Here is a 23,634-nt window from a genome sequence, read left to right on the forward strand (position 1 = left end):
AGATGCAGTGTCCTAGGCAGCCCCCCAGGATCCCTCACCCTAGTTCCAGCTCAAGTTGCCCCTAGGGCCAAGCAGCCCGGAGTCTATCCTGACTTCTCCTAGGCTGGATCAGGGCAAATAAATGCAGTCCCCACATCGTCCTCCCTCACTATCACCACACTCACTGTGTTTCAGCTATACCGGGAGAGAAGGCCCAGGGAGACGGTGGGGAATGAGGGGGGCAGGGAGGCACAGCCTCTGCCTGGCTCTGTGAGGGCTGCCGAGCCCACCCAGGTGTCCCAGTCAGTTCCCACAGCCAGGGATATGGCCTCACCCTTTGGTACAGTTCCCATTAGGTCAACTCCCAGGCTAGAAGTCTGGCTTTCCCCTCTTTCTTTGTAGCTAAGAATTCCCTGTCTCTGCCACTCTCCTGGTCTGTCTGCCCCACCCTGCTGTCCTTCTGGTGAGCTGTGGCCCAGGCACCCTGTCTGGAGGAGATCTGGGGAAGGCCTCTTTCCAGGCCCCAAGTGGGAGGGATGTGCAAAGTTAACGGGTGGCCCAGCTGGAGCTGGGCTTGGAAGCAGAGAGAACAGGAACTAGCTCCAAGGCTGGAACTCCTCTTTGTCTCTTCCACACAGGATTAGGATCAGACTCCTGGTGGTGCTACAGTTTTATGCCGTTGGCCAGTACAGAGGCCGGGTGAGAAAGATATGAGGTAAGAGACTGACCCAGGATGGAAGTGGGGTGCGAGGCATCGCTAAGGGCACTTCCTGGGTCTGTAATTCTGTGGGTTCTGGAAGCCTGGCAGATATCAGAGTCACCCATAGGGGACCTCCTCTCCTCATGAGGTGGCTCCTACACACCCCAGCAGCCCGTTCCAATGCTGGTGGCCTTCGCATTCTACTCTTTTTTCATTTTACTTTGGCAGGAGCTCTCAGACCCGCCCAGCCCCACTTGGGCCCATTTTCCCTAACCCATTTAGGCCGTATGGAAGTTAGCTAGCTCTCCCGGCTCCGAATCTTTTGGATTCGGGTTTAAGGAGGTAACTGGCAAAGCCCGGGTCTACCCCAGAAGGGCAGGGCTCAGACACAACCAGAGGGCAGGGCTACAGCAGCGGTGCAGCTCAGGCGAGGAGTGGGGAAGGGCCCCCGTGTGAGTGCCCGCCTGGCTCCGGGCGGCAGGGTACTTCCTAAGGCGCGCAGGCAGCTCGGCGACGGTGCGCGAGGGGCGCCGTTGCCCGCAGCAGTAACTGCAATTTTCTCCTGCTCAGCCTTAGAAGAGCCCACCAGGAGCGGTGGGAAGCAAGGGCCCCTGCCTCTGGTATTTAAGCGAAAGTGAAGCCGGAGTGCAGAACCCGGATGTTGTCAGGTTCGCGCTCGGCGACCCCGCCAGCTTCCAAGAGGGCGGCTGCGTGGTGCCAATAGGCGAGAAGCCCACAAGGAGGCGCGCAAGAGGCACTTCCGCCCGGTTCTCCCTCCCGCAGTCTGTGGCGGGGCAAGATGGCGACGCTCAGGTCTCTATGCGGCCTCCGGGGCGTCGCGGCCCTGGTGCTGCGGCCCGGGGCTGGGGCCCGACTGCCGATTCAGCCCACCAGGTGAGACCAAGGGCAGCGTTCGATGCGCTGTCCCCAGGGCTAGGGTTTCTCGAGTCCGGGGATTCCACGGGCCCTGTGACCCCATAGGAAAGAATGACCCGGGCCCGTGACCCCTCGCCCAGGCCTGCTCTATCGAGTTCCAGGATCCAGTGGTGCCTGCCTTGGCCGAGGGAGGAAAAAGGGTTTGAGCTCGATCTGCCAGAGGTGAAATCAGTTGGAGGGAGACTCTGCGCTTCAGAGTTAGTGATCATGTCCCCCTCCCTTTATGTCCTGCTGCTTTTCCCAAACCCCTTCACGGGTGGGCGCGACTGGTGAAAGGTCTCCTTAGACGCTGTGGAAGAAGAGGAGAGCAGCCCCGATAGACTTAAAGGAGGAACATAAACCAAGAATCCCCGGGTTGGCCCCAGTGCATTGTTCTGGCCATACTTGAGCAGAGCCAAGGAGCCAGCATGCCCCACCCCCCTTTCTTTTCTTACTCTTGGGTTGACCTTGAATAAACACACCTTTCTTGAGTTCATATTCACCAGGATGGGAATATGAATATGACCAGAATTTAAAGGAGCTGGGATCCCCAGCTTTGCATGCGTACGGGTGATAGGTGAAGTGATTTCAGGAATAAGTTGCTAGTAAGGATGGAACCTCTAGAGTTCCAGTTTGTTCTGCCAAAGCGACACAACCCTGTGTCAGTCACTTGGCATTGAAGAATCCAAGACACCCTTCCCTGGGCCTACCTGAAAGTGAATGGGAACAGAGGAACCAAGCACTGTTCAGGCCCTTTGTCTAGGATCTGTCATTACCTCCCCAGAGGTGCTCGGCAATGGCAGCCAGATGTGGAATGGGCAGAGCAGTTTGGGGGCGCTGTCATGTACCCCACCAAGGAAACAGCCCACTGGAAGCCTCCACCTTGGAATGGTGAGTGCCCAGTGCCACTGTCCCAACCCACACCCCTCCATGCCCCAAGCTGATTTCTAAGTGCTCTTGAGCTCTCCGTGTGAGGCAGATTTTAGCCGCCAACTCTTTTTGCTTCTTTAACCTTGCAACTCAACAAACGTGACAATAGTGATAATAGGAGGTATTTGTCAAGTGGAATATTCCAAGAGAAAAGAAAGAGAAGATCCCAGTCAACCCTTGAAGATCCCTATCAAATTTATATCTTTAGCTTCAGCTTTTTCCAGAGGTTCAGTATATTTCCATCTCCCTCTCTTGACAAGGTGGTTTTTCCCACTGGCACCCAAATGAAACATTTCTAAATACGAAACATTTTCTCCCCCATCAAAACTAGCTCTTCCTTGTGATTTTTATTTTTTATTTTTTTATTTTTTTGTGGTACACGGGCCTGTCACTGTTGTGGCCTCTCCTGTTGCGGAGCACAGGCTCCGGACGCACAGGCTCAGCGGCCATGGCTCACGGGCCCAGCCGCTTCGCGGCATGTGGGATCTTCCCGGACCGGGGCACGAACCCGTGTCACCTGCATCGGCAGGCGGACTGTCAACCACTGCGCCACCAGGGAAACCCGTGATTTTTAATTTTGATCAGTGACTCCCTCACTCTCCTAATCCCTCAGGATTGAAATTTTTAGTCATCTTTGGCTCTTTTTTTCTCTCTTGCCCTGCATGTCTATGTCCAATAACATGCAGATTCTTTAATAATGTTTCATATCTGGTCATTTCTCCCTTTGTTGTTTTGATTTATTTTGTATTAGACCTTGATTATTTCAGAAGTCTCTTTGATGGGTTCTTGCCACTGATATAGTCTCCCTCCAGCTATCCTATACAGTGTCTATGCCTTTGTCTTCCCCAGACATCATTTTAGCATGTCATTCATTCTTTTGCTCGAAAACCTTCAAAGGAACTTCCAGTTAACCTTTCAAAAATTTAACAGTAACAACAGCTGAGTGCTTACCATGTGCTGAGTGTTTTTGTATGCATTATTTCACTTAGTTGTTACAACAACCCTATGAGAGTGATACTAATATTATCCCAGTTTTGAGGAAATTGTGGTGTAGAGAGATTAAAATGTGGTCGAGGACACAGGTGGATTTGTACGTGGGTCTGTCTGACTCCAAAGCCCATGGTGAAGAATTTTGGTTGCATAGGTAGACTCTGGTTTCAGATCTCAACTCTCCATTTACCAGTGAATAAAGTACCTACTTCATAGCGTTATTGTAAGGATTAAATGAGATACAAGTAACATAAACCATGTAATGTAGTGATTGGCTCATGCTAAGTCCTCCCTAAGTGTTATTAATAATACTGATAATTGGGGCTTCCCTGGTGGCGCAGTGGTTAAGAATCTGCCTGCCAATGCAGAGGACATGGGTTCAAGCCCTCATCCGGGAAGATCCCACATGCCGTGGAGCAGCTAAGCCCGTGCGCCACAACTACTGAGCCTGCAAAGCACAACTACCGAAACCCGTGCGCATAGAGTCCGTGCTCCGTAACAAGAGAAGCCAATGGAATGAGAAGCCCACGCACCGCAGCGAAGAGTAGCCCCTGCTCTCCACAACTAGAGAAAGCCCGTGTGCACCAATGAAGACCCAATGCAGCCCAAAATAAATAAATTTTAAATAAATAAATAATACTGATAATTGAACCAGTACCCCCTACCCCCTACTGCCTGCCAACACTTAATCTTCTGTCTCTTGGCAAACAAGAGTACCATAGATATTTACTTTCTTGTTTCTGAGATTTGACATGTGTTCATTCCATAGCATGGGATGCCTCTTCTCTCTACCTATTTGAATCATTCCCTGTGTTTAAGAACCAGCTCATATCTTGCCTCCACGAGATCTTCACAGTGTTCTTTCCTTTCTTTAAATACTTAACGGCTAAGCAGCTTACTTGGCAACTTGTAAATTTGACCTGTGTTACTAGTTTCTCACATGTACTTATCTCCCGAATTAAATTGTAAGCCTCTTGAGGGTAAAAACTGTCAATTAGTAGTAGTAAGAATTCAGTATACATTTCCCAATTAGTTGTCCATTCAGCAGATACATCTGGAGAGCAGTGTATCTTCGTGGTTAAGAGTGTGGAGTCTGGAGCTGACCCGGCTTGAGTTAAATCCTGACTCTGCCACTTACTAACTGACAATTTCATTTAGTCTTTCTGGCCTCAATTTCTCCAATGAAATGAGGATAATGATAGTATCAACTACTTATATGGTTGTTGAAATAATTAAATTAATTAAAATAAGTAAAGTGCTTAGAATAGTGCTTGGCACATAATAAGGACTGTATAAGTGTTATCTATCATTATTATTTTTTTAAAGGTATCCTGAGAGACATGGAAAGAGTGAGGCTCATGGTCCCTCTCATCAGAAAGTTTAGTCTCCCTTCCCTTTTTCCCATCTAATGGTCTTCCTGGTTATGATAAAGGTTAGGAAATCAGCAGGGTATGGAATGGTGAGATGGAAAGTCTCCAGGGAGATGCTAACTCCTTGCTGTCTTTTGGGGGTTCTCAAAGGAATTACCATTTGGCTCAACTATTTCCCACTTCTCAGATGTGGACCCTCCAAAGGACACGTTGGTGTCGAACCTGACCCTGAACTTTGGGCCCCAGCACCCAGCAGCCCATGGAGTCCTGCGACTAGTGATGGAATTGAGTGGGGAGATGGTGCGCAAGTGTGACCCTCACATCGGGCTGCTGCACCGAGGCACTGAGAAGCTCATAGAATACAAGACCTATCTGCAGGTGTGGGGGGTGAACGGGGACCTGTTGACAGGACCTGGGGATGCTTTAACCTGGGACTTTGCCAGTTCACTGCCCCAAAATCCCAAGGGAGGAGGGTGTTGAGAGGAGTAGCCTGTGGAGGTTATTAGGACAGTTTTGGTTGGGAGGATGGAGGGATTTGGCAGGGGATGCTTGACTTGAATCATGTGGATTTGGTTTATCCAACAGAAATACTTTGGAGCTGGAGATACACTCCTAGCTCTTCTCTGGCTGACTTTTGGCTGACCCCTTTATCCTTACTCGAGTGCCTCAGTTTCCCTGCTCTTATGTCATACTAGTACGTCAAAGCTGGTGTCCCTGGGGTCAGGGAAAGAGGAGAGAGACGTCAACTCCTCAGGTTTAACAGCTGATTCTTGTATCTTCCAGCATTCTAAGTTTGTTTTCGAAATACTCAGTGAGTCAGAGTGACTGGGAGGGAGTTTGTAACAGAGTTTGCTGTTTTTAGGAGAACTCTGTGACCCAAATAATGAGGGTCAGATTTGAAGAAATTGGATCTGGGATAGGAATCTGAAGTTTTTTTCTTACTATCATGAAGAAAGCTCTTGATAACAGAGGACGATGGGGTTAGGATTTAGAACCAGCTGACTAGAATGTGATTCCCGCAAAGAGTCCAGGCAATGATGGTTTCTGGTCCCAGAGTCCATGGAGTTAACCCCTGTAGCTTTATCCCACGTCACACTGACATCAGGGCAAGAACTGGCTGTTCCAAAGAGAGGCGTCTTAGCTCCGCCTCCTTCCTGGACGCTGAAGCTGGTTCAGCATACAGCTGGGACTTAGCTTTCTTGGTATTCTGGGGAAGAACCATTACTAACTGACTCTTCCTACAGAAACAAATCCCATTCTTCTTGGTGTTCTTAGTATCCTCCTGAGATTACCTTTCTCCTGCAGTATCTCAGAGAGGCGTTCTTCTTTGACAGAGGCGTCACTTGGCCCAGAAGACTTGGTTGGCAGTGGTGTGCTGGAGCTAACTCATACTGGCTCACAAGAACAGGCTGTTAAATTTTCAGGAATTTTGTGAGCCAGTTGTTAAGCACAGCTGTTATTAAAAATCAGATTATACTATCTTGCGCTTTAATATATTAAAAATCAAGGTAAGAAGTATCAAAGTCCATGCCTTCATTATTTTACTACATTTTTCTACGCTGTGCTCTTTGGGTATTTACTTCCATTGTATCTGTGTAGTGGAAATACTGTGTAATGGTGTGCTACTCGGCCCAGCGCTGTCTGTGGTCAGTTACATAATGTTGGTAGTTTAGTATTTTCACCATAGAAATTGGCAAACACGACAAATCGGGGTCCCCCCACCTTCACCCCTTCAGTGTGTTTCATCCTGCCTTTCAGGGACTTCCCATCAGTACAGTGGTTAAGACTCTGCCTTCCAATGCAGGAGGTGCAGGTTCGATCCCTGCTCAGGGAACTAAGATTCCTCATACCAGCAGGGTACAGCCAAAAACTCAAAAAAAAAAAAAAAAAAAATTAAATCATCCTGCCTTTCTGAGGCTTCTGAGATGGGGAAGGTTTATGTAGCACTGACCTCTGATGCCCACTGAGAGCAGTGCTTCTAGCAGCCAGACTGAGGGTTCGTTGGCCTGTTAGATGTGATCCTGATTCCTCCCTCTTCCCAGGCCCTTCCGTACTTTGACCGGCTAGACTATGTGTCCATGATGTGTAACGAACAGGCCTATTCACTGGCTGTGGAGAAGTTGCTCAACATCCAGCCTCCTCCTAGGGCACAGTGGATCCGAGGTACGCCCCATCCCCTTCTTCCTGTGGCCCACTGAGAGTACAGCATAGTGCCTCTGCCCCACGTCTTAGGAGCGCCGAACCGGAGCTTAGTATGCAGACCCCAGACTCTGCCCAGAACTGCTCTGTCAGCCTGGATCCTTGGCTCCTATATCCTTCTCTTCTTGTCTTCACCTCTCTCCAGTGCTGTTTGGAGAAATCACTCGGCTTTTGAACCACATCATGGCTGTGACCACACATGCCCTGGACATTGGGGCCATGACCCCTTTCTTCTGGATGTTTGAAGAAAGGGAGAAGGTATGAGAAGGAGGAAAGAATAGGAAAAGGGAAGGAGGTGCCAGAGGTAGAGAAGGTATGAAGGAGACGAGAGTAAAAGGAGAGAGAACATTTAGGGGGAGAAGGTATATTTAACCTGGGTTATATTCTTGAGGAGCTCTGTGTCATGAGGGGTTGCTTGGGCACCAGAAGGCTGGGGGTGGGGGAGTAGACCATCGTGGTGTTGGACCTACGGGCCCAGGACTTCGTCACTAATTCCCGGTGTGTCCTATCAAGATGTTTGAGTTCTACGAGCGAGTGTCTGGGGCTCGGATGCATGCTGCTTATGTCCGGCCAGGAGGTGTGCACCAGGTGAGCAGGCTCCCCTGCCTCTCTTAATGTCCAGTCCTTGCTTGTATCCTCTGTGGCCACTGGAGGGCAGCCCTGGCTGATGGAAGCGCTAACCGTGTATCCCTGAGGCAGAGCTGGCTCTCCTTAGTGGAAACTCTGCACTCACTATCGATTCTCCATTTGTCTAGGACCTACCCCTTGGGCTTATGGATGACATTTATGAGTTTTCTAAGAACTTCTCTCTTCGCATTGATGAGCTGGAGGAGGTAAGATAGGAGTCAGTGGGAAAAATCCCTCTTTTACCCTGAGAGCATCTGTGGGATTTTAATCCCCAGTTATAAAGAAATACAGAAGTATTTGAAGAATGTCATGAAGAGTGTTCACACACCAGCTCTCTTGCTCAACAGATGCTGACCAACAATAGGATCTGGCAAAATCGGACAGTCGACATTGGGGTTGTAACAGCAGAAGACGCACTTAACTATGGTTTTAGGTGTGAGGAATAAGACTTCTCTCCTTAGGGGCGGGTGGGTTCCAGCTTAATCTCTTGGCTTCAGGTGTGGCACCTTCTTTGCCATGCTGTCTTTGTATCCCATGCCCAGAGCGTGCGGGAGGGAGAGGGGAGACTAAGGAAGAGAGCATGCCTCTTTTCTTGTTTTGTGATAAGTGACCCTTGGTCCCATTATTATACTCTCTACAGCGGGGTAATGCTCCGGGGCTCGGGCATCCAGTGGGACCTGCGGAAGACCCAGCCCTATGATGTTTATGACCAGGTGGAGTTTGATGTTCCTATTGGCTCTCGAGGGGACTGCTATGATAGGTGAGGCCCAGATCCCTTCTTAGCTCGTTGTCCAGCTAGTTTCCCCCGTCTGACTTTTCTCTTAACTACTTTCTTCTTTCTCATACTTTCCAATACCTATTGGAGCTCTTGTGTGTGTTAAACTAGGTTGCTTTTCAAAGCACTTGCACATATGGGACATTTTATTTTACCTTTACATTCTTCTTATGTCTTAGATGGAACTAGTTTAGGCTGCATCTTATAGCTGAGAAAGCTGAAGCATAAAAGTTAGAGATTAGCCTGGGATATTATTCTGTTAGTAGTGCTTGAGACTAGAATCCTCCTGATCCAGTGCTATTTCCACTAGATTCTAAGCTTCAAATTCCATTCCTCTTTACTGACCCCAAGAAAAATTTGCTACTGTTTTCTTTTTGAGTCACTTTGACTCTCACCTGTTCTATACTCCAAAAAATGTTTTAAGAGGGTAATGAAAGAGGGAAATACTACAGGACATGGTCTGAGAAAGCTAGAAGAGGATTTGGTCTGAGAAAACTAGGAGAGGGCCCAGTACTCGAATCAGAAGACTGTAGGTTTTATATGGGTGGCCAGGCCAAACAGAGATGCTGTACTAGGAGAAAAGAATGAGGAAAGTTACCTAGCGCTCTTCAGTTCGGCCAAGGGCATCCTCCCAGCCTCACATCTCATCCTCTGGCTGCCCTTCTCTTGCTCTGAGTCTGTCTCATCTACTTCAGGTACCTGTGTCGGGTGGAGGAGATGCGCCAGTCCCTTCGAATCATCTTACAGTGTCTGAACAAGATGCCTCCCGGGGAGATCAAGGTTGATGATGCCAAAGTGTCTCCACCAAAACGAGCAGAGATGAAGGTTAGCTATAGGGGGAGGGAAAAGGGGGAAAGGGGGCAGCACCTGGGGAGGAGTATCTTTGGATTAAATCCTACTTTTCAGTTTTCCTTTTTCAAAGAATTCACTGTATAAGATTCTTAACCTCCCGTAGCCTCCTCTCTTCTTCTATAACTTCTCTGCTCATTGACTTACATGTGGGATTTTAGACTCCCTGGGGGTAGAGATGATTTTCTGTGTGTCGGTACACCTGCCATTACAGTTTGGATCTGGCTTGTTGATGCTCCGTTTTTCCTCTCTCCAGACTTCTATGGAGTCACTGATTCATCACTTTAAGTTGTATACTGAGGGCTACCAAGTTCCTCCAGGGGCCACATACACTGCCATCGAGGCTCCTAAGGTGAGGCAGGAAGGGGAAGGAAAGGACAGTATGTGGAGTGGGTGACTGGAGATGGATGTTCAGATAAATGCTTGTTCGTCAGTGAGAGAGAGGATGTGAGGGTGAATAGAGAGGCTTTTGTTGGCAGAGGAAAGGGTTCTTCCTGTTAATGGAGGCAGCCAACCTTCTTCCTTGGACAGGGAGAGTTTGGGGTGTACCTGGTGTCTGATGGCAGCAGCCGCCCTTATCGTTGCAAGATCAAGGCTCCTGGTTTTGCCCACCTGGTAAGAACCAACCCCAAAGATTCTAACGCTAATACATGAATCCAGTAATTAATGGCCTTGTTGAGATTTTTATGAACTTTCACTCCTCCTCCTTCTGCCCTGCTAATCTTGTCTAACACTATTGCTGTCTTAATCTCTGCAGGCTGGTTTGGACAAGATGTCTAAGGGACACATGTTGGCGGACGTCGTTGCCATCATAGGTACAAGGCCTGTTGTGTAGTAGAGGTGTTCTAGGCAGGGGAGTTTGAGACTCTGATTGGGGACAGAAACTGAACACTTCCTGTTCAACATAGACTATGGGCATGGACTCAAATCCTCAAATCCTCAGTTTCCTGAGCACAGTAATGAATTCTAGATTCTTGGTAACATCGCTTTTTTTTCTCCTCCCTCTGACCTCCTAGGTACCCAAGATATTGTGTTTGGAGAAGTAGATCGGTGAGCACGGGAACAGCATTGGACCTCCCTACCTACCTGCTTCGTCTGCGGAGCCTGTCCATCGTTGGGAATGGGACTCTGTGTGTGTGTGTGTGTGTGTGTGTTTGTGTGTGTGTGTACACGTACATGAATGCTTAGCTGTCAGGCTTTCTGTGCATGTACTGGAAAAGGAGAAATTATAATAAATTAGCCGCCTTCTGGCCCCAAGCCCAAACTTGTGATATGTCTTTCTCAGTATCTTACTGTCTTTCACTTTGATGGGAAACTTAGGAGTGTTAACTCTCTACTTCTCCATTAGACTCAGTCCTTAGCAGTTTTTCCTGTTCATCTCCGCCCCTTTTGTGACCCTGTCCTTTCCACTTCTCCATTGCCCATTTCCTCTTTTTCCCTTACTTCCTCCCTGCCCAAACCTTGCTGCCCACACTAATTGGTAAACTCCTCAAATCAAGACTGGGTACAAAGTTCCAGGTGGGAGAGAAAGGGGCTATCATGGGGTCTTAGGGAATTTTGAGGGGCACGTTATCAGAGCTCTGTCTCTGAACAGGGCTAGAGTGAGATGGCGGGTTTAGATAGCCTTTCCCAAGCATGGGTGTTGCCTCTTTCCATGGTAGCAGGGGCTTGGTAACTGAAGGACGGAGACATAGGAGACCAGATCCCCTAGCTCCCTTAGTTGGCCCTTCCGGGAGCCGCCCGGTCTCTAGTGCAGGAAGGGGAAGGGGCCAGAGCTCAGAGGAAGGCGTGGCAGGAAGGGGGCAACTCTGTGGTCAGGGAGCTGCTCGCAGAGCACAGCTGCACAGTGCCATCAGAGCGTCTGATCCCCAGCTCGTGGCCCCTCGGCCCCTGCCCAAGATGTTTCCAGCAGTGGTCTTGCTCTTACTCCTTCTGGTTGAACAAGCAGGTAAGAGGGTTTGGTGAGGGACAGTGAGCTGGGCTCCAGGGTGGGAATCAAGGGCATGTGTCTGAGGGCTGAGGCAGGGACAGACAGAGGAAGGCTGGCGCTGGGAGGATGGGCACAGAGACCCTGAGGCTGCTCCTGTCCAGTCTCTGTCAGGGTGCAGGAATTGTAGTTCCCTCCTTTCTTGTCCCCTTCTTACTTTTTCAGGACCGATACACACGTAAGTCTTCAGTTTGGCAGAGGAGGGGAGTGGGTGTATGACATGAAAAGCTGGTCTGGGGAAAAATTCCGTTTCCCATGATCAGCATTTTCTGTGGGGTGCCTTTGGTCTTATCCATTGGGAGCTGATCTCTAGCTGGTTAAATAATATTTATAAAGCCCCCTTTAGGAAGGCAGGGGCCTGTCCTTGTGTTTAGGAGTGAGGTAAGGGTAGTCAAATACGTGATAGCTCTTTCTGAGGGTCATCACGAAGGCACAGTTGATGTGAGGGTGGGCAGCATGCAATGCCCAGTTCCAGAGAGCTGATTGTCAGTGGAGGCAGAAATGGGAAGTCCTCTGCAGCTCTGAGGCTCCAGGCGTTCTCTAAACTCTCACTCTGTTTGCGCTGTCTGTTTTTTGTTTTGTTTTTTGGGGTTTGTTTTTTTTTTTTTACTGTACGCGGGCCTCTCACTGTTGTGGCCTCTCCCGTTGCGGAGCACAGGCTCTGGATGTGCAAGCTCAGCGGCCATGGCTCACGGGCCCAGCCGCTCCGCGGCACATGGGATCTTCTCGGACCGGGGCACGAACTCGCATCCCCTGCATCGGCAGGCAGACTCTCAACCGCTGCGCCACCAGGGAAGCCCCATGGGTTGTCTGTGTTTTGAAGAGGGATAGTTACAGCTGGGGTTCGGGGAGGAAGAGGTTAGTGAAACTTAAGGGAAAGTGGGGAAATTAAAAGCGATGGACTGGGATGGAGTTCCACCAGCCCAGCTGTGAAGATGGAAGGACTAAGTGAGCGGCCAGTCTGCTGCCATGGGATGAGGGAGCAGGGACACTGAGGCATAAAAGAGGGCACAAACCTGGAAAGCAGAAAACCTGAATTTCAATTCCAGCTCTGGCACTTCACGCTATGACCCTAAATGAATTACTTAGCTTTTCTGAGCCTTGGTTTCGTCATCTACAAAATGGCGATGATGTTTCCCTCACGGGGTAGTTTTGAGATTTATGTAATACCGTGTGTGAAAGAGCGTCACAGAATAAAACATACTTCACTCATATGTCACATGCCCATGAGCCCTTCTGATAGGGGTCAGAGCAGATAGAGGCTGGAGCTCAGACTTTATTTGATTTTTTTCCTTGCACAAAACTTCCTCTCTCAGTGGCCCAGAGTGAGTAACAGGGCAGAGTACCCGGAGCCGGAATCCATACAGCTTGTGGTCATTCCCTTGAGCCTGGGCTAAGACACTCACTCAGCCTTATGTGCAGAGCCATCGGCATCTATAAGGCCAAGGAAAGCAGGCACCTTGTTTTTACATATTGAAGTGTCTTAGTTGGGGAGGACAGAAAGCGATGTGGCTGAGGCTAGATGACCCATAACAGAGTGATTGCCTTCCCTCCTTTCCTCAGCTCACATCCTTCCTGTCCAGCCCTTAACCACAGGTCACAGGACTTAGCAGAGACACCCCTGTGGTTTCTTCGCTGAAATTAGTCACTGCCTCCACTCACTTCACCCCCCTGGGCTGAGGTTTTGGTCTTGGCTCAGTGAACTCAAATGGGTCCCTTGAGGGCTATGGAATGCTCAGTGGTGCCTGAGGAACCCACAGTGCTAAAAAGAGAGGGTTGGGGGCTGAGGGGCAAGCTCTCAACTCTCAGAACCTATAAGTTCCATCACAACAGAACTGTTCACACTTCCTGTCCTACCCCTACCCTAGGGTGAGGAAGAAGAGGGAGAGGTGAGAGAAATAGGAATCTAGAGAGGAAGATGAAGTTTCTTCCCTGGGACGGTGCCCCTCCAAGTCCCGTCCTACCTCCCAGAGCCCTTTCTTTCTCTCCTCTGAGCACCAGATCTTTCCTGCTGCCCCTGACCCTATGGGTACCCTCTGTCCCCTCAGCGGCCCTGAGAGAGCCTCAGCTCTGCTATATCCTGGATGCGATCCTGTTTTTATATGGTATTATCCTCACCCTGCTCTACTGTCGACTCAAGGTAAGGCTGGGCAGCGTGGGGTGAGGGCTGGAAGGAGAAGTGGGAGGGTGGTGGCAGAATGGCTCCAAAGAGAGGGAATAAAAGGGGTTCCCCTACAACGTTTGGAGGTGGGGTTGGGCCACTAACTTCACCTTTACTAATGGCCTTTCCCCTACTCCAGCTGCAGGTGCGCAAGGCAGCCACAGCCAACTATGAGGTATGGACCCTTCCTCAACTGGGTATAACAGTTTTTCAGTCTCTCAGCCCTTCTGGGGCTTTAGCCTTGGGATCTTCGGTCTCTGGGGGGCATGGGACTCATGTGCTGATCTGTATACGTTTCAGAGGTCCCCCTCCTACCTCATCCTACCCACCCTGCCACCTAGCCAAATCACAAGTAACATATTCAACAGGTGACGAGGAAGAGTCAAGTGTAGAGTGACAAGGAGTACATGAGAGAGTTGTATGCTGTGTGTATATGTATGTTGGTAGCCATATGGGCAAATGTGCATTCATGCCCCAGAGTATCCATGGGAGTGCCCTCTAGCCCAAGGGGGCCAGCCACCCCTGGCCACATACCTCCCTGGGTAGGGAAGAAGATGCTGAGGGGCCCTGGAGATGTGGGTCTCTAATGCCTTACCCCTTTTACCTTTGCAGAAATCAGATGGCATTTACACGGTGAGTGAACCTACCTCCCAACCCCAGTTCCAGGAAGTCAGCAGAAGAGGGTGGGCTTTTGAGTGAACTTTGGAAGGGGTAGGGCCTCTGGGGGTGGGTAGGAGGCCCTGTGATGGGCTCAAGCTCCTGACTATCCTCTGACTTCCACCTCCAGGGCCTGAGCACCCGGAACCAGGAGACTTATGAGACCCTGAAGCATGAGAAACCGCCACAATAACTTTAGAACAGATGCCCTTGGTCACTTCCTTCTTCCACTCTCCTCCCAGCCCTCGTAGCTGGCATCACACATGCCTCCCCGCCATTAATGCCAGCTGACCCTATCCCTGTAATGACACTATGCTCCCCATTAATAGACACCAGTGGTTCCTCCTCCCTGTCAAAGACCTCAGATGCTCTTCATTAATGTTTATATTCTAGTCTCACCACTTTATGCCAACCTTCTCCGCTTCCCCGTCCCCAACTCCCACTAAACGATGGGAAGGGAAGGGACTAACATCAATAAAGTTCCCACAGACTGGACTCTATTCATTCATTCATTTAACATACATTTACTCAGCCTCTACTAGCCTAGGCTGGATACTGAAGATATCACAAGGCAAATTTAGTTCCTGACCTTCCATAACTCATAGTCTAATAGACCAGAGCTGTTCTGCTTGATTGAGGGATGAATGCTGACTGTGACGGGGGGAAGGATGAGACCCTTGACCCCCAGGCTCTCTAACAGGGTGCTGGAGCAGGGAGTAATGTGTTGGGAGTCTAGGCACATTCAGAGACATTTGAACCCGAGAAGTGACTTCCGCACCCAGCTTGGCCCTCTGTGTCTGACAACTGAAACAAGGTTGGGTTGCGGAAAAGCCTGGCTGTCCAACCCCAAATAGTCACCAGTCCAGATCAGAGTGGGCTTCAGGGAGCAGTGTGAGCACAGCTCGCAATATACATGCATATGGGCATTAGCATAGCTGAAAAGCCAAACATGCAGAAGGGATGGTGTGACAAAAGCTTGTGTGATGCTCCCAATGGAAGGTTTTATGGGAACAGTGTTTTCAGTGTGTTCTGGGGCAAGAGGGACCTGAGGGAGCCAGGTCTGGGTTGGAGGAGGGTAAGGCAAAGGGGAACAAGTCAGGTCCAGATGGGAGGCCAGGTCCTCCAACTGCATGGGTGAGTGGTGAAGGAATCCCCCTTCTCAGTGCCTGTCCTGTTTCTAGGCAGGGTTCCCTGGTAGTATCTGAATCCCATCTGATGCTGCCAGTTCTACCTCTGATCCAGCAGCCCTGTCCAAATGGGTCCAGAGTCTACAGGCTTACTCCTAGCAACCCCCTATGCTGGGCAATACTTTGTACTGCATGGTGACTTACACTTTTCAATGTGTTTTCCATCCTGTCGTACCATTTGATCCACTCATTAACACTGTGAGGAAATTCAGGCTCTTTGAAGTTAATTAACCTGTCCAATGTCATCTTGCAAGTGATGGACAGATCTCTGTCCCTGCACATTTTGCCACATGAGGAAAAAAAAAAAGATACTGAGAAAGAAAGGGGAAGAAAATAATCACGAGTGGTAAGGGTCTTAAAGCCCAGACTGAAGAGGTTGATCAGTATACAGAAGAGTGGGGGAGGGATAGATTGGGAGTTTGGGATTAACATGTACACACTGCTATAGTTAAAAGAGATAACCAACAAGGACCTACTGTATAGCACAGGGAACTCTGTTCAATATTCTGTAATAACCTAAATGGGAAAAGAATTTGAAATAGAACAGATACATGTATATGTATAACTGAATCACTCTGCTGTACACCTGAAACACAATGTTGTTAATCAACAAAACTCCAAAAAAAATAAAAATTAAAAAAAGAAAAAAATATATATACAGAAGAAATTGGAGCTATCTCGGTATCTGGGGAAAAGGTGATTTCAGATGAAATATGAGGAATGAGTCAGGGTAGAGAAGTAACTATTTTAAATATAAAGTGGAAGTAAACTTTTATTGGAAAATGACCATTTTCCCATTTTGGGATTGTGAGCCTCCTGCACCATTTCAGCCTGACCTCCATTCCATTTTGATTTAATCCAGGTATCACAGCTACCAAAATTTCTAAAGTCCCACATGTCCATCAAGTTGGAGACCTGTTAGGCCTTTAACTGGCTACCACGTCTACTAGCTCCAGGCTCTGAGATGGCTACCAGAACTTGGGCCAGTTCCATGAATAGCACCCTGATAATAGTGGGGGAGAGGCTTGGAATGGGTGTTCCCAGACAGGGGGTCTAGGTGAGAGGTTTCAAATGAAAGGATGAGAGCACCTTCAGGGAGAGGAGTCTTTTATTGCAGGATGGGGGGAAGCACAGTGTTCCCCTGGCTCAGAAGGGAAGGGAGGGGCCTTGGGTGACCCCTTTGGGCTCATTTTTGGGAAACTTTCTCCTCTTCATAGTATGACAGAGGAAATTCTGAAGGGTGCTCTCATTTCCAGTGACCTCCAGGAGTCTAGGGATTCAGTTCATGAATCTTTCATGCCTTTCAAGGTACCATGTCCACGGCAAAGTCTCTTTAGTTTCTCCTGCAGGGCCATTCCCAGGCCTGTAGAAAAATTCCTGGGGTTTGGAGAAGAGTCACAGGCACCCCTACCCTGTCATTTCCATCACTGGTCTCTTCAACCCTTTCTCCACCCCTTCACACCAAAACCCCTCTCCTGTTAGAAGCAGATTTCTCTTTGTTCTCCCTCCTCCTCCTCCTCCACTACCCCTGCTTTTCCCAGTCCCCAAAACATACCAGGCTCACAACTTGATTCCTTCAATATTTATTGTAGAAAACAAGGAGTAGGTAGGAAGAGGAGCTCTAGGTCTGGCCAGTGGGTGTTCCAGGGGCCAGCTGGGGATGGAAGACAACAGTCTAGACAATGCACTTGGCAACAGGCTGTGTTTTGAGGTCCAAAAAACTGCTCAAGAAGTTAATCAGATCAGTTCCAGCCTTCTTGACCACGGGCTTCAGCTGCTCCTGTGCCTTCTCAAAGTAGGCCCTGGATATGTGAGGGATTAGAAGTCAGGATGAGGGACTGGTGGGGGCCTTCTTGGTAGTGGGAGGTGAGACCCAAGTCCCCAGACTCTAGTGCCTGGTCTATCCTGGCATGGCAAAGCTCCCAGGAGGAGAGGCAAGCCCTCCTCTGGGCAGAGGAACAGACCATAGAGATAGAAATTCAAAGCCCAGTTCCTGCTACCCCCATCTGTCCAAGAGGTCCATGGGATCTGTGGGGTGATGAAGGAATTTTCTCTACAATTTAAACCTCATCCTCCCTAACCCCCACCCCTTAGCTCAGTCTTCTGTAGGACCTCCCAGCTTCCCCTCTTTCTCTCCATAGCCTCCTGGTCCATGAACCCCCTTTGTTGAGACTTACTTGGCCTGGATTGGAAGCTCTGAGCCCTTGGCCTTCTCCAGCAGGTCCTTGCCGTAGTCGGTCACAGTCTGGAAGTACTGAGAGAACAGGCTCTGCAGATTCGGCTCCTCTGCCTGTCTCCGAACCAAAGCCCCTGCACATACACAGAAACACACACATGCACACACACACACACACACACACACACACACATCCTCAGCTGAGTCCCCAACAATGAGTCCCACATCTCTGCCAGTATTCAGCCTCAGCTCTCAGCTCTCTCCCCGAACAGGTATCCAGCTCCAGGTCTTTGGGTGCACTTTCTGGGCTTTAGAGAGGGAATGATTTTTCTTTTAAGCTCTCTGGTTGCCAGACCTGGGCATAGGAGAACAGACAGATGGGCAGCTAGGACCCAAGCACCTTTTCCTCCTTGGGACCCCTCTTCACATCACACCCACCTTCAAGGCCACAGATGGTAAGGAGCAACACAGTCATTGCAAGCAGCTTCATGGTGTTAATGGAAGGGAAAGTGGCCTGCAAACAGGTGGGGGCAGGGAAGGTCACTGAAGCGAATGGGCTTCAGCCCCTCCCCAGAGACCCCTACCTACATGTCCACGCCAACCTGGTTCCCTCCCTTTCTACAGTTAAATCTCTGGATGCTGCCCACACCTCTTACTCCCTTACTTTACCTAGTCAGCGTTGCTGTCCTTGCCGTCTGTGCTTGGCCTGGCTAGGGAGGCAGGGGCTATATATCTGTATGCTTCCCCACCCCCCTGTCAGGTGACAAGTACTTTGGAGGAGTCCAGTGGGGCAGGGGCTATACTGGAGTAAACAAGTTAGAGAAATGGGGGGAGGAGAGGACAGCACGTAGAGGACTCATGGTGACGGAGTAGGAGGCAGGGGGTGCAGGCCTTAATGGATGCCAAAGGGGTATACTTTAGGCTTATTCAAGATCCATTCCTTTGGGGCCAGGGCCCAGTAGTCCTTGGATTTGAATGCTTCAAGAAGCAGGATTCCTAGGTTTTTTTTCCCTGGAAAGCTCTGACATATCAAGCCCTCAGCCCTTGGAATCTTTGTCCCATTATGGGTATATTTCATCTCCCAACCCTATCTCCCATCACTCCAACTTGGCAGAGAGGTATTGGGGAACAGAAGAAAGGACATAAAATCAGAGACAGGGGTGAGGGGAATGCAGGTTAGGACAATAAGCGTTAGGGCCAGAGGCCAGGTGTGATTGACTCTGTACCTTTTTGAGTTAATGTGTAATGAATGAGATGGGAGAGAAAGCACTAGAGCCCAGAATGACCTTCCTGAGTGCTGAACAGTGAGCACAGCCCACCCCCAATAAAACAAATTCAGAAAGCAGCCGCTGCCCTCCCCCTGAATTGGAGTGCTCTGGCAAGAGAAGAGGTGGATGAGAGGCTTCTACCAAGGATAAAGGTTGAAGGTCTCTGGGCATTTGATCACCTTACCAGTTCTAGGCAGTGGTCAGCCAATATGAATCAGCAGGAGCCACAGCATCCCTCTGACCAAGGCCCTGACCCTTGTCCCAGCCCTGACTGTGAGGGAAGGCAGAGGTGCATTCCCCAGGCCCAAGGTATTTGGGTGAAATCAGCTAAATAGATATCAGAAGTATTTGTATCTTTCATCCTTTTGCCCTCAAAGTATATGTAGAGCATTCCTGAGAGATGGGAGTGGTGATGTGAGAGCTAGTGGGGAGGTGACCAGAGCCTAAGAAATCTTATTCTATTTTCAACTATTCCCCTGTGGAGCACTTAGTTCTTGAAGGGCACTCCATTGACTTGTCTGTAGCTTTGGAGTGGAGCACATTGAGGGCAGGAGTCCATATTCCTCGATTTTATTTGCCAACTCTGCCTAAGGAACCAGGGAAGGAAGGATTAACTTCAGGGGTCAATTGTTTCAGGGAATAGTTCTGCTAGAATTAAGGCTGCAGACCCTGCTCCTCTACCCCAAATTCTCACACCCATTCCCATTCTACCAAGAAGACGAGAGCGCCAACTTTGAGAGGTGCAGACCTCTAGGAGGGAAGTGTAGGTCCATTTTCCTACGGAGAGCTGTACCTGTGCGTCGAACTCATTTGGAGGTGCACTGTGTACTGTTCAGGACTGTGAGGGGGAGTCCCCAGGGCCTGGGAGGGTGGGGGCGCCTAGGGGCGTTCCGAAGCAGTGTTCGAAAGAAGTTTTCACAGTCGTTCCCTCCGCCACCCTTCACAAAATGCGTCTCCAGGCTATATGATGGAGGGAACTTCAGTGGCTCAAGCTCCGAGATGCTCCCTCTAGTGTCTTGCACGCTCGAAGGTTTTTCCCGACCTTGGAAAGGCAGGGCGATCTAAGGCCATCTACTTGAGTAAGTCTAAGCAGCTACCAACAAGTCCCGTCTGTCTCTGCAGTGCCGGGGTTGGAGCTCTCAGGATGAGAGGTCTGCCATTCCTTTGCGTCCTCCTCTCCCACTGGCCCATGCTCAGCAGCCAGGCAGCTTTTTTTTTTTTTTTTTTTTAATTGATTGGGAGGAGCCCAATCAAGGGAGGGTTGGGTCTCTGAAATCTTTTTTTCGCCCGGTTCCAAGATGGTGTTCATGACTACGCTGGGAATGCAACGTGAAGCCGCAGTTCTGCCATCATTCAAGATGGCTGCCCCCATCAAGATGACCGGGGTGTGCCCGGGGGAAAGGGGCAGCATGATGGTATGAGACGGTAAGGGTTATTGCTCCATTGCAAGCCTCGCCTTAAGGCATAGGAATGAAGAGCAGAAAGGCTAGGAAGCTGGGTGAGGTCTGTGGTGGAGGCTAGGATTAGAGAATGGGGGAGGGTACAGGGGTGACAGGTGGGGGTGAGGGATTAAAGATGGGATGGGAGTGTGCCTGGGGTTCAAGCTCCCCACCGGTGCCCTCTCCCCGCACTTTTCCTGTTCCAGGTCTAGCGTCGGACCATGTGGAAGTTTCTGGGACTGGGGAGCCGGATAATGGGGGGTGGGGCCCGTGCGGGGTAGAGGGAGCAATAGCGTCCTTTCCCAGGCGAACCCCGGCCCCTCCCCTGACCTCTGGACTGAAATGGGGAACACGTTGGGCCTGGCACCGATGGGGGCTTTGCCCCGCCGGAGCCCCCGTCGAGAGGAACCTCTCCCCAACCCTGGGAGCTTTGATGAGCTGCACCGGCTATGCAAAGGTGAGAACTTGGCATCTGGGTGTCTCAAGTTGAAGGGGCAGAGAAGGGGAGGGTCTTGAATGGTGGGTGTCCAGTGATGGGAGCGGAAAAGGGAAGATCACAGCTGGGGCGGATCAGGTGCTCAGTGGAGCGGAGCACTTCCTGTTACAGGACTTGAAAGGAGGTCAATTCCTCCAAAGCAGTTTCTATGGGATTGAAAGGGGAGACTACTTCATGGTGTAGGGGTTCCTTGTCTGTGCTTATTCCTTCCCTTCCCCTCCCCTCCACCCGCTTCAGATGTATTCCCAGCACAGATGGAGGGAGTGAAGCTCGTTGTCAACAAGGTTCTGAGCAGCCATTTCCAGGTGCTCCCACTTTTCTGGCCCCTCCTTTCAATTCCTCCCTGCCTGTCTCTGGATCCTCTTCTTTCCTTTGTGTTCCAGCCTTAGCCAGGCTATATGGGACAAAAGAGAGAGAATATGGGGGCTCTCTTTACTTCCTTTGCCTCTGGGACTTGTTGCTTTTAATCTGGTGACCCTCTGTATGTGTTGGAATGTTTGGGTTTCTTAAAAGACCTGCTGGATGGGGACAAGATGAAGGGTGGGATGGGGGATTGAAATAGAGCAGAAATGCTCTCTCCTCCATTAACTTCTCTTTCCTCAGGTGGCTCACACTGTGCACATGAGTGCTCTGGGCTTGCCGGGCTATCACCTCCATGCGGCCTATGCAGGGGACTGGCAACTTAGCCCAACTGAGGTGAGGGCTCCACACACCTGGGTTATCTCCCTAAACGCCCAGCTAGGACCCAGGTGTAGAGGAGGAGGAAATGTGTGTGTTATGAGGAAGAATGGGCAGGGCACCTCCTCTGTGTTTCTGCTGAATGGGAGAGGGTGGGGAAACATTTCTGTGATGAGCTGGGAGTTTGTCCTTGTGGCTCCACTAGGGGGCACTGGGTACCGTTAAAGAAATCCTACATTCAGATTTAGGCTGAGTGGTGCCACCCAGCTCAGTCTTACTCTGGACACTCTTCAACAGGTGTTCCCCACTGTGGTCGGGGATATGGACAGCAGTGGCAGCCTCAACGCCCAGGTCCTGCTCCTCTTGGCAGAGCGGCTCCGAGCCAAGGCTGTCTTCCAGGTGACCCGTGGTTCCTGCCTTCATCTACTGAAGCCTTTCCTCTTTCTCCCCCATGAGTGTCCTGCTCTGGGGGCTCAGGGGGAGGAGCAGAGGCAACAGTGATCATAAAGAGGGAGGGAGATTTTACTTCTCCCTCTCCCTCCCCAGACACAGCAGGCCAAGTTCCTGACGTGGCAGTTTGATGGCGAGTATCGGGGAGATGACTACACAGCCACTCTGACCCTAGGAAATCCTGACCTGATTGGGGAATCGGGTGAGGAATTGGTACAGGGTTCTTTTTGTCTTCGCTGCCCACTTGCTAATGCTGGCTATGCCTCTTCCTTGTCTGAACAGTTCAGGGATTAGAAAAGAAACTTTCTGGGGCAGGCTGGGGTTGGGGGCTGCTGGGGGTGAGGTAGAGGGCCTGTCTCTGTGAGTGACTCCATGTCTCCCCACCCCACAGTGATCATGGTCGCTCACTTCCTGCAGAGCCTCACTCATCGGCTGGTGTTGGGAGGAGAGCTAGTTTATCACCGGCGGCCAGGCGAAGAGGGCGCCATTTTGACTCTGGCTGGGAAGTACTCGGGTATGGGGTGAGGAGGAATAGTGACAGGGAGGGAAATTCTGGACTTGGCTGGGGTCCTGGCCTGTGTTCTATTACAGTAACGCTCCTTTTCACTTGTACTTTGGGGTTTTTTTGTGTGTGTGTGTGTGTTTGTTTTTTTGTGCTTTGGTTTTGACAGCTGTACACTGGGTAGCTACCTTGAATGTGGGATCAGGTGGGGCCCATGCAAGTTATTACCACAAGGCAAATGAACAGGTGAGCCTACTGATCCCATCCTCTGCCTCAACGAGTCCCTCCCAACCTCCACAGGCCCTGCTGACCCACTATTCTTCCTACCCTCGCTACATATACGTTTCATGTGCACCTTCATTCTGCTGAACCCCTGTCAGGACTCCTCTAGTCTTCACTGAGACAGATCCCTCTCCCATCCTTGCCCATGGTTCTCAGGTTCAGGTTGGAGTGGAGTTTGAGGCAAATACGAGGCTACAAGACACAACTTTCTCCTTTGGTTACCACCTGACTCTGCCCCAGGCCAACATGGTATTTAGAGGTGAGGGTTATTCAGATGACATTCGAAGGTGCTGAGGGATTGGGGTGGGCGACAGCGGGAGGGAAGCTCCGCTTTCCTCTGCTGGCTCCTTTCTCCGAGCCCTGTTAGATAACCTAGTGTATATTCTCTTCCCCAACAGGCTTGGTGGATAGTAACTGGTGTGTGGGTGCTGTGCTGGAGAAGAAGATGCCCCCCCTGCCCGTCACCCTGGCCCTTGGAGCCTTCCTTAATCACTGGCGCAACAGATTCCACTGTGGCTTCAGCATCACTGTGGGCTGAGGTTGTCCCAGAGCCAGCCCCCAGAACAGCTGGAACCTCTGAGTCAGGTGCCCTGGGGCCAGGAACTAGGCCCCTCTCAAGAGCCCACCTTGTTGGGTGACCTCTAGGTCCCAGGAGCAGAGTGGGGACAATACATGCCCTCCTCAGAACTGGAGCTTCCACAGAGGCAGCTGCTGAGGCAGTGGTTTGAGGCTCCCCCCTCTGCCATCAGCCCCGGTTTCATCTTCCCGTACTCTTATGGCTCTGGACTAAGGGAGACGGATTAAGGGGTCTGTCTGGCTGCATTTTCTCCCCTCACTCCCACCTCCTTCATTTCCTTATGGATTAAAGCTCCTAGCCTCTTCCTCTTCAGAGCAGAAAAATCTGCATGGGATTAGCTCCCCATCCTGTTTTCCATCCCAGAGTTTCCCAAGGCTGGGAAAGAAGGGCTGAAGGGCTAAATCTTTGACCTCAGAAAGTGGGGCCCACCTATTCCCAGA

At 50.3% G+C, this 23,634-nt stretch overlaps 4 protein-coding genes across 7 annotated transcripts; 3 read left to right on the plus strand and 1 right to left on the minus strand.

Annotated features, from left to right (window-relative positions):
* Window positions 1-1,478: 1,478 nt before the first annotated feature.
* Window positions 1,479-10,592, plus strand: NDUFS2 (NADH:ubiquinone oxidoreductase core subunit S2; the record flags this gene model as incomplete). 2 transcript variants are annotated; one of them, XM_079698588.1, is made up of 14 exons in its annotated part: window positions 1,479-1,573; window positions 2,379-2,485; window positions 5,072-5,262; window positions 6,927-7,047; window positions 7,229-7,341; window positions 7,597-7,671; window positions 7,839-7,916; window positions 8,058-8,143; window positions 8,351-8,470; window positions 9,181-9,310; window positions 9,591-9,686; window positions 9,866-9,949; window positions 10,092-10,149; window positions 10,351-10,592. In XM_079698588.1, the coding sequence occupies 14 exons, from the start codon at window positions 1,479-1,481 to the stop codon at window positions 10,386-10,388; spliced, it is 1,392 nt and encodes a 463-aa protein (XP_079554714.1). In that variant the 3' UTR covers window positions 10,389-10,592. The 2 variants fall into 2 exon arrangements, with proteins under 2 accessions (XP_079554714.1, XP_079554715.1); XM_079698589.1 differs by lacking the exon at window positions 7,839-7,916.
* A 594-nt stretch (window positions 10,593-11,186) lies between these two features.
* Window positions 11,187-14,332, plus strand: FCER1G (Fc epsilon receptor Ig; the record flags this gene model as incomplete). Its single annotated transcript, XM_079697692.1, has 5 exons — window positions 11,187-11,282; window positions 13,370-13,461; window positions 13,622-13,657; window positions 14,095-14,115; window positions 14,270-14,332. Exons 1-5 carry the CDS (start codon window positions 11,234-11,236, stop codon window positions 14,330-14,332), a joined length of 261 nt encoding a protein of 86 aa, XP_079553818.1. The 5' UTR covers window positions 11,187-11,233.
* A 2,669-nt stretch (window positions 14,333-17,001) lies between these two features.
* On the minus strand, window positions 17,002-17,992 carry APOA2 (apolipoprotein A2; the record flags this gene model as incomplete). Its single annotated transcript, XM_079722163.1, has 3 exons — window positions 17,002-17,128; window positions 17,504-17,636; window positions 17,941-17,992. 3 exons carry the CDS (start codon window positions 17,990-17,992, stop codon window positions 17,002-17,004), a joined length of 312 nt encoding a protein of 103 aa, XP_079578289.1.
* A 2,554-nt stretch (window positions 17,993-20,546) lies between these two features.
* TOMM40L (translocase of outer mitochondrial membrane 40 like) lies at window positions 20,547-23,155 on the plus strand (the record flags this gene model as incomplete). Of its 3 annotated transcripts, XM_079697653.1 has the most annotated exons (9): window positions 20,547-20,666; window positions 20,943-21,010; window positions 21,309-21,401; window positions 21,681-21,782; window positions 21,930-22,035; window positions 22,225-22,347; window positions 22,505-22,581; window positions 22,774-22,876; window positions 23,016-23,155. In XM_079697653.1, exons 1-9 carry the CDS (start codon window positions 20,552-20,554, stop codon window positions 23,153-23,155), a joined length of 927 nt encoding a protein of 308 aa, XP_079553779.1. In that variant the 5' UTR covers window positions 20,547-20,551. The 3 variants fall into 3 exon arrangements, with proteins under 3 accessions (XP_079553779.1, XP_079553780.1, XP_079553781.1); XM_079697654.1 differs by lacking the exon at window positions 21,681-21,782; XM_079697655.1 differs by lacking the exons at window positions 21,309-21,401; window positions 21,681-21,782.
* Between the last annotated feature and the right edge of the window lie 479 nt (window positions 23,156-23,634).

This window comes from Hyperoodon ampullatus (assembly GCF_949752795.1).
Source record: "Hyperoodon ampullatus genome assembly, chromosome: 2".
Taxonomy (NCBI): Eukaryota; Metazoa; Chordata; class Mammalia; order Artiodactyla; family Ziphiidae; genus Hyperoodon; species Hyperoodon ampullatus.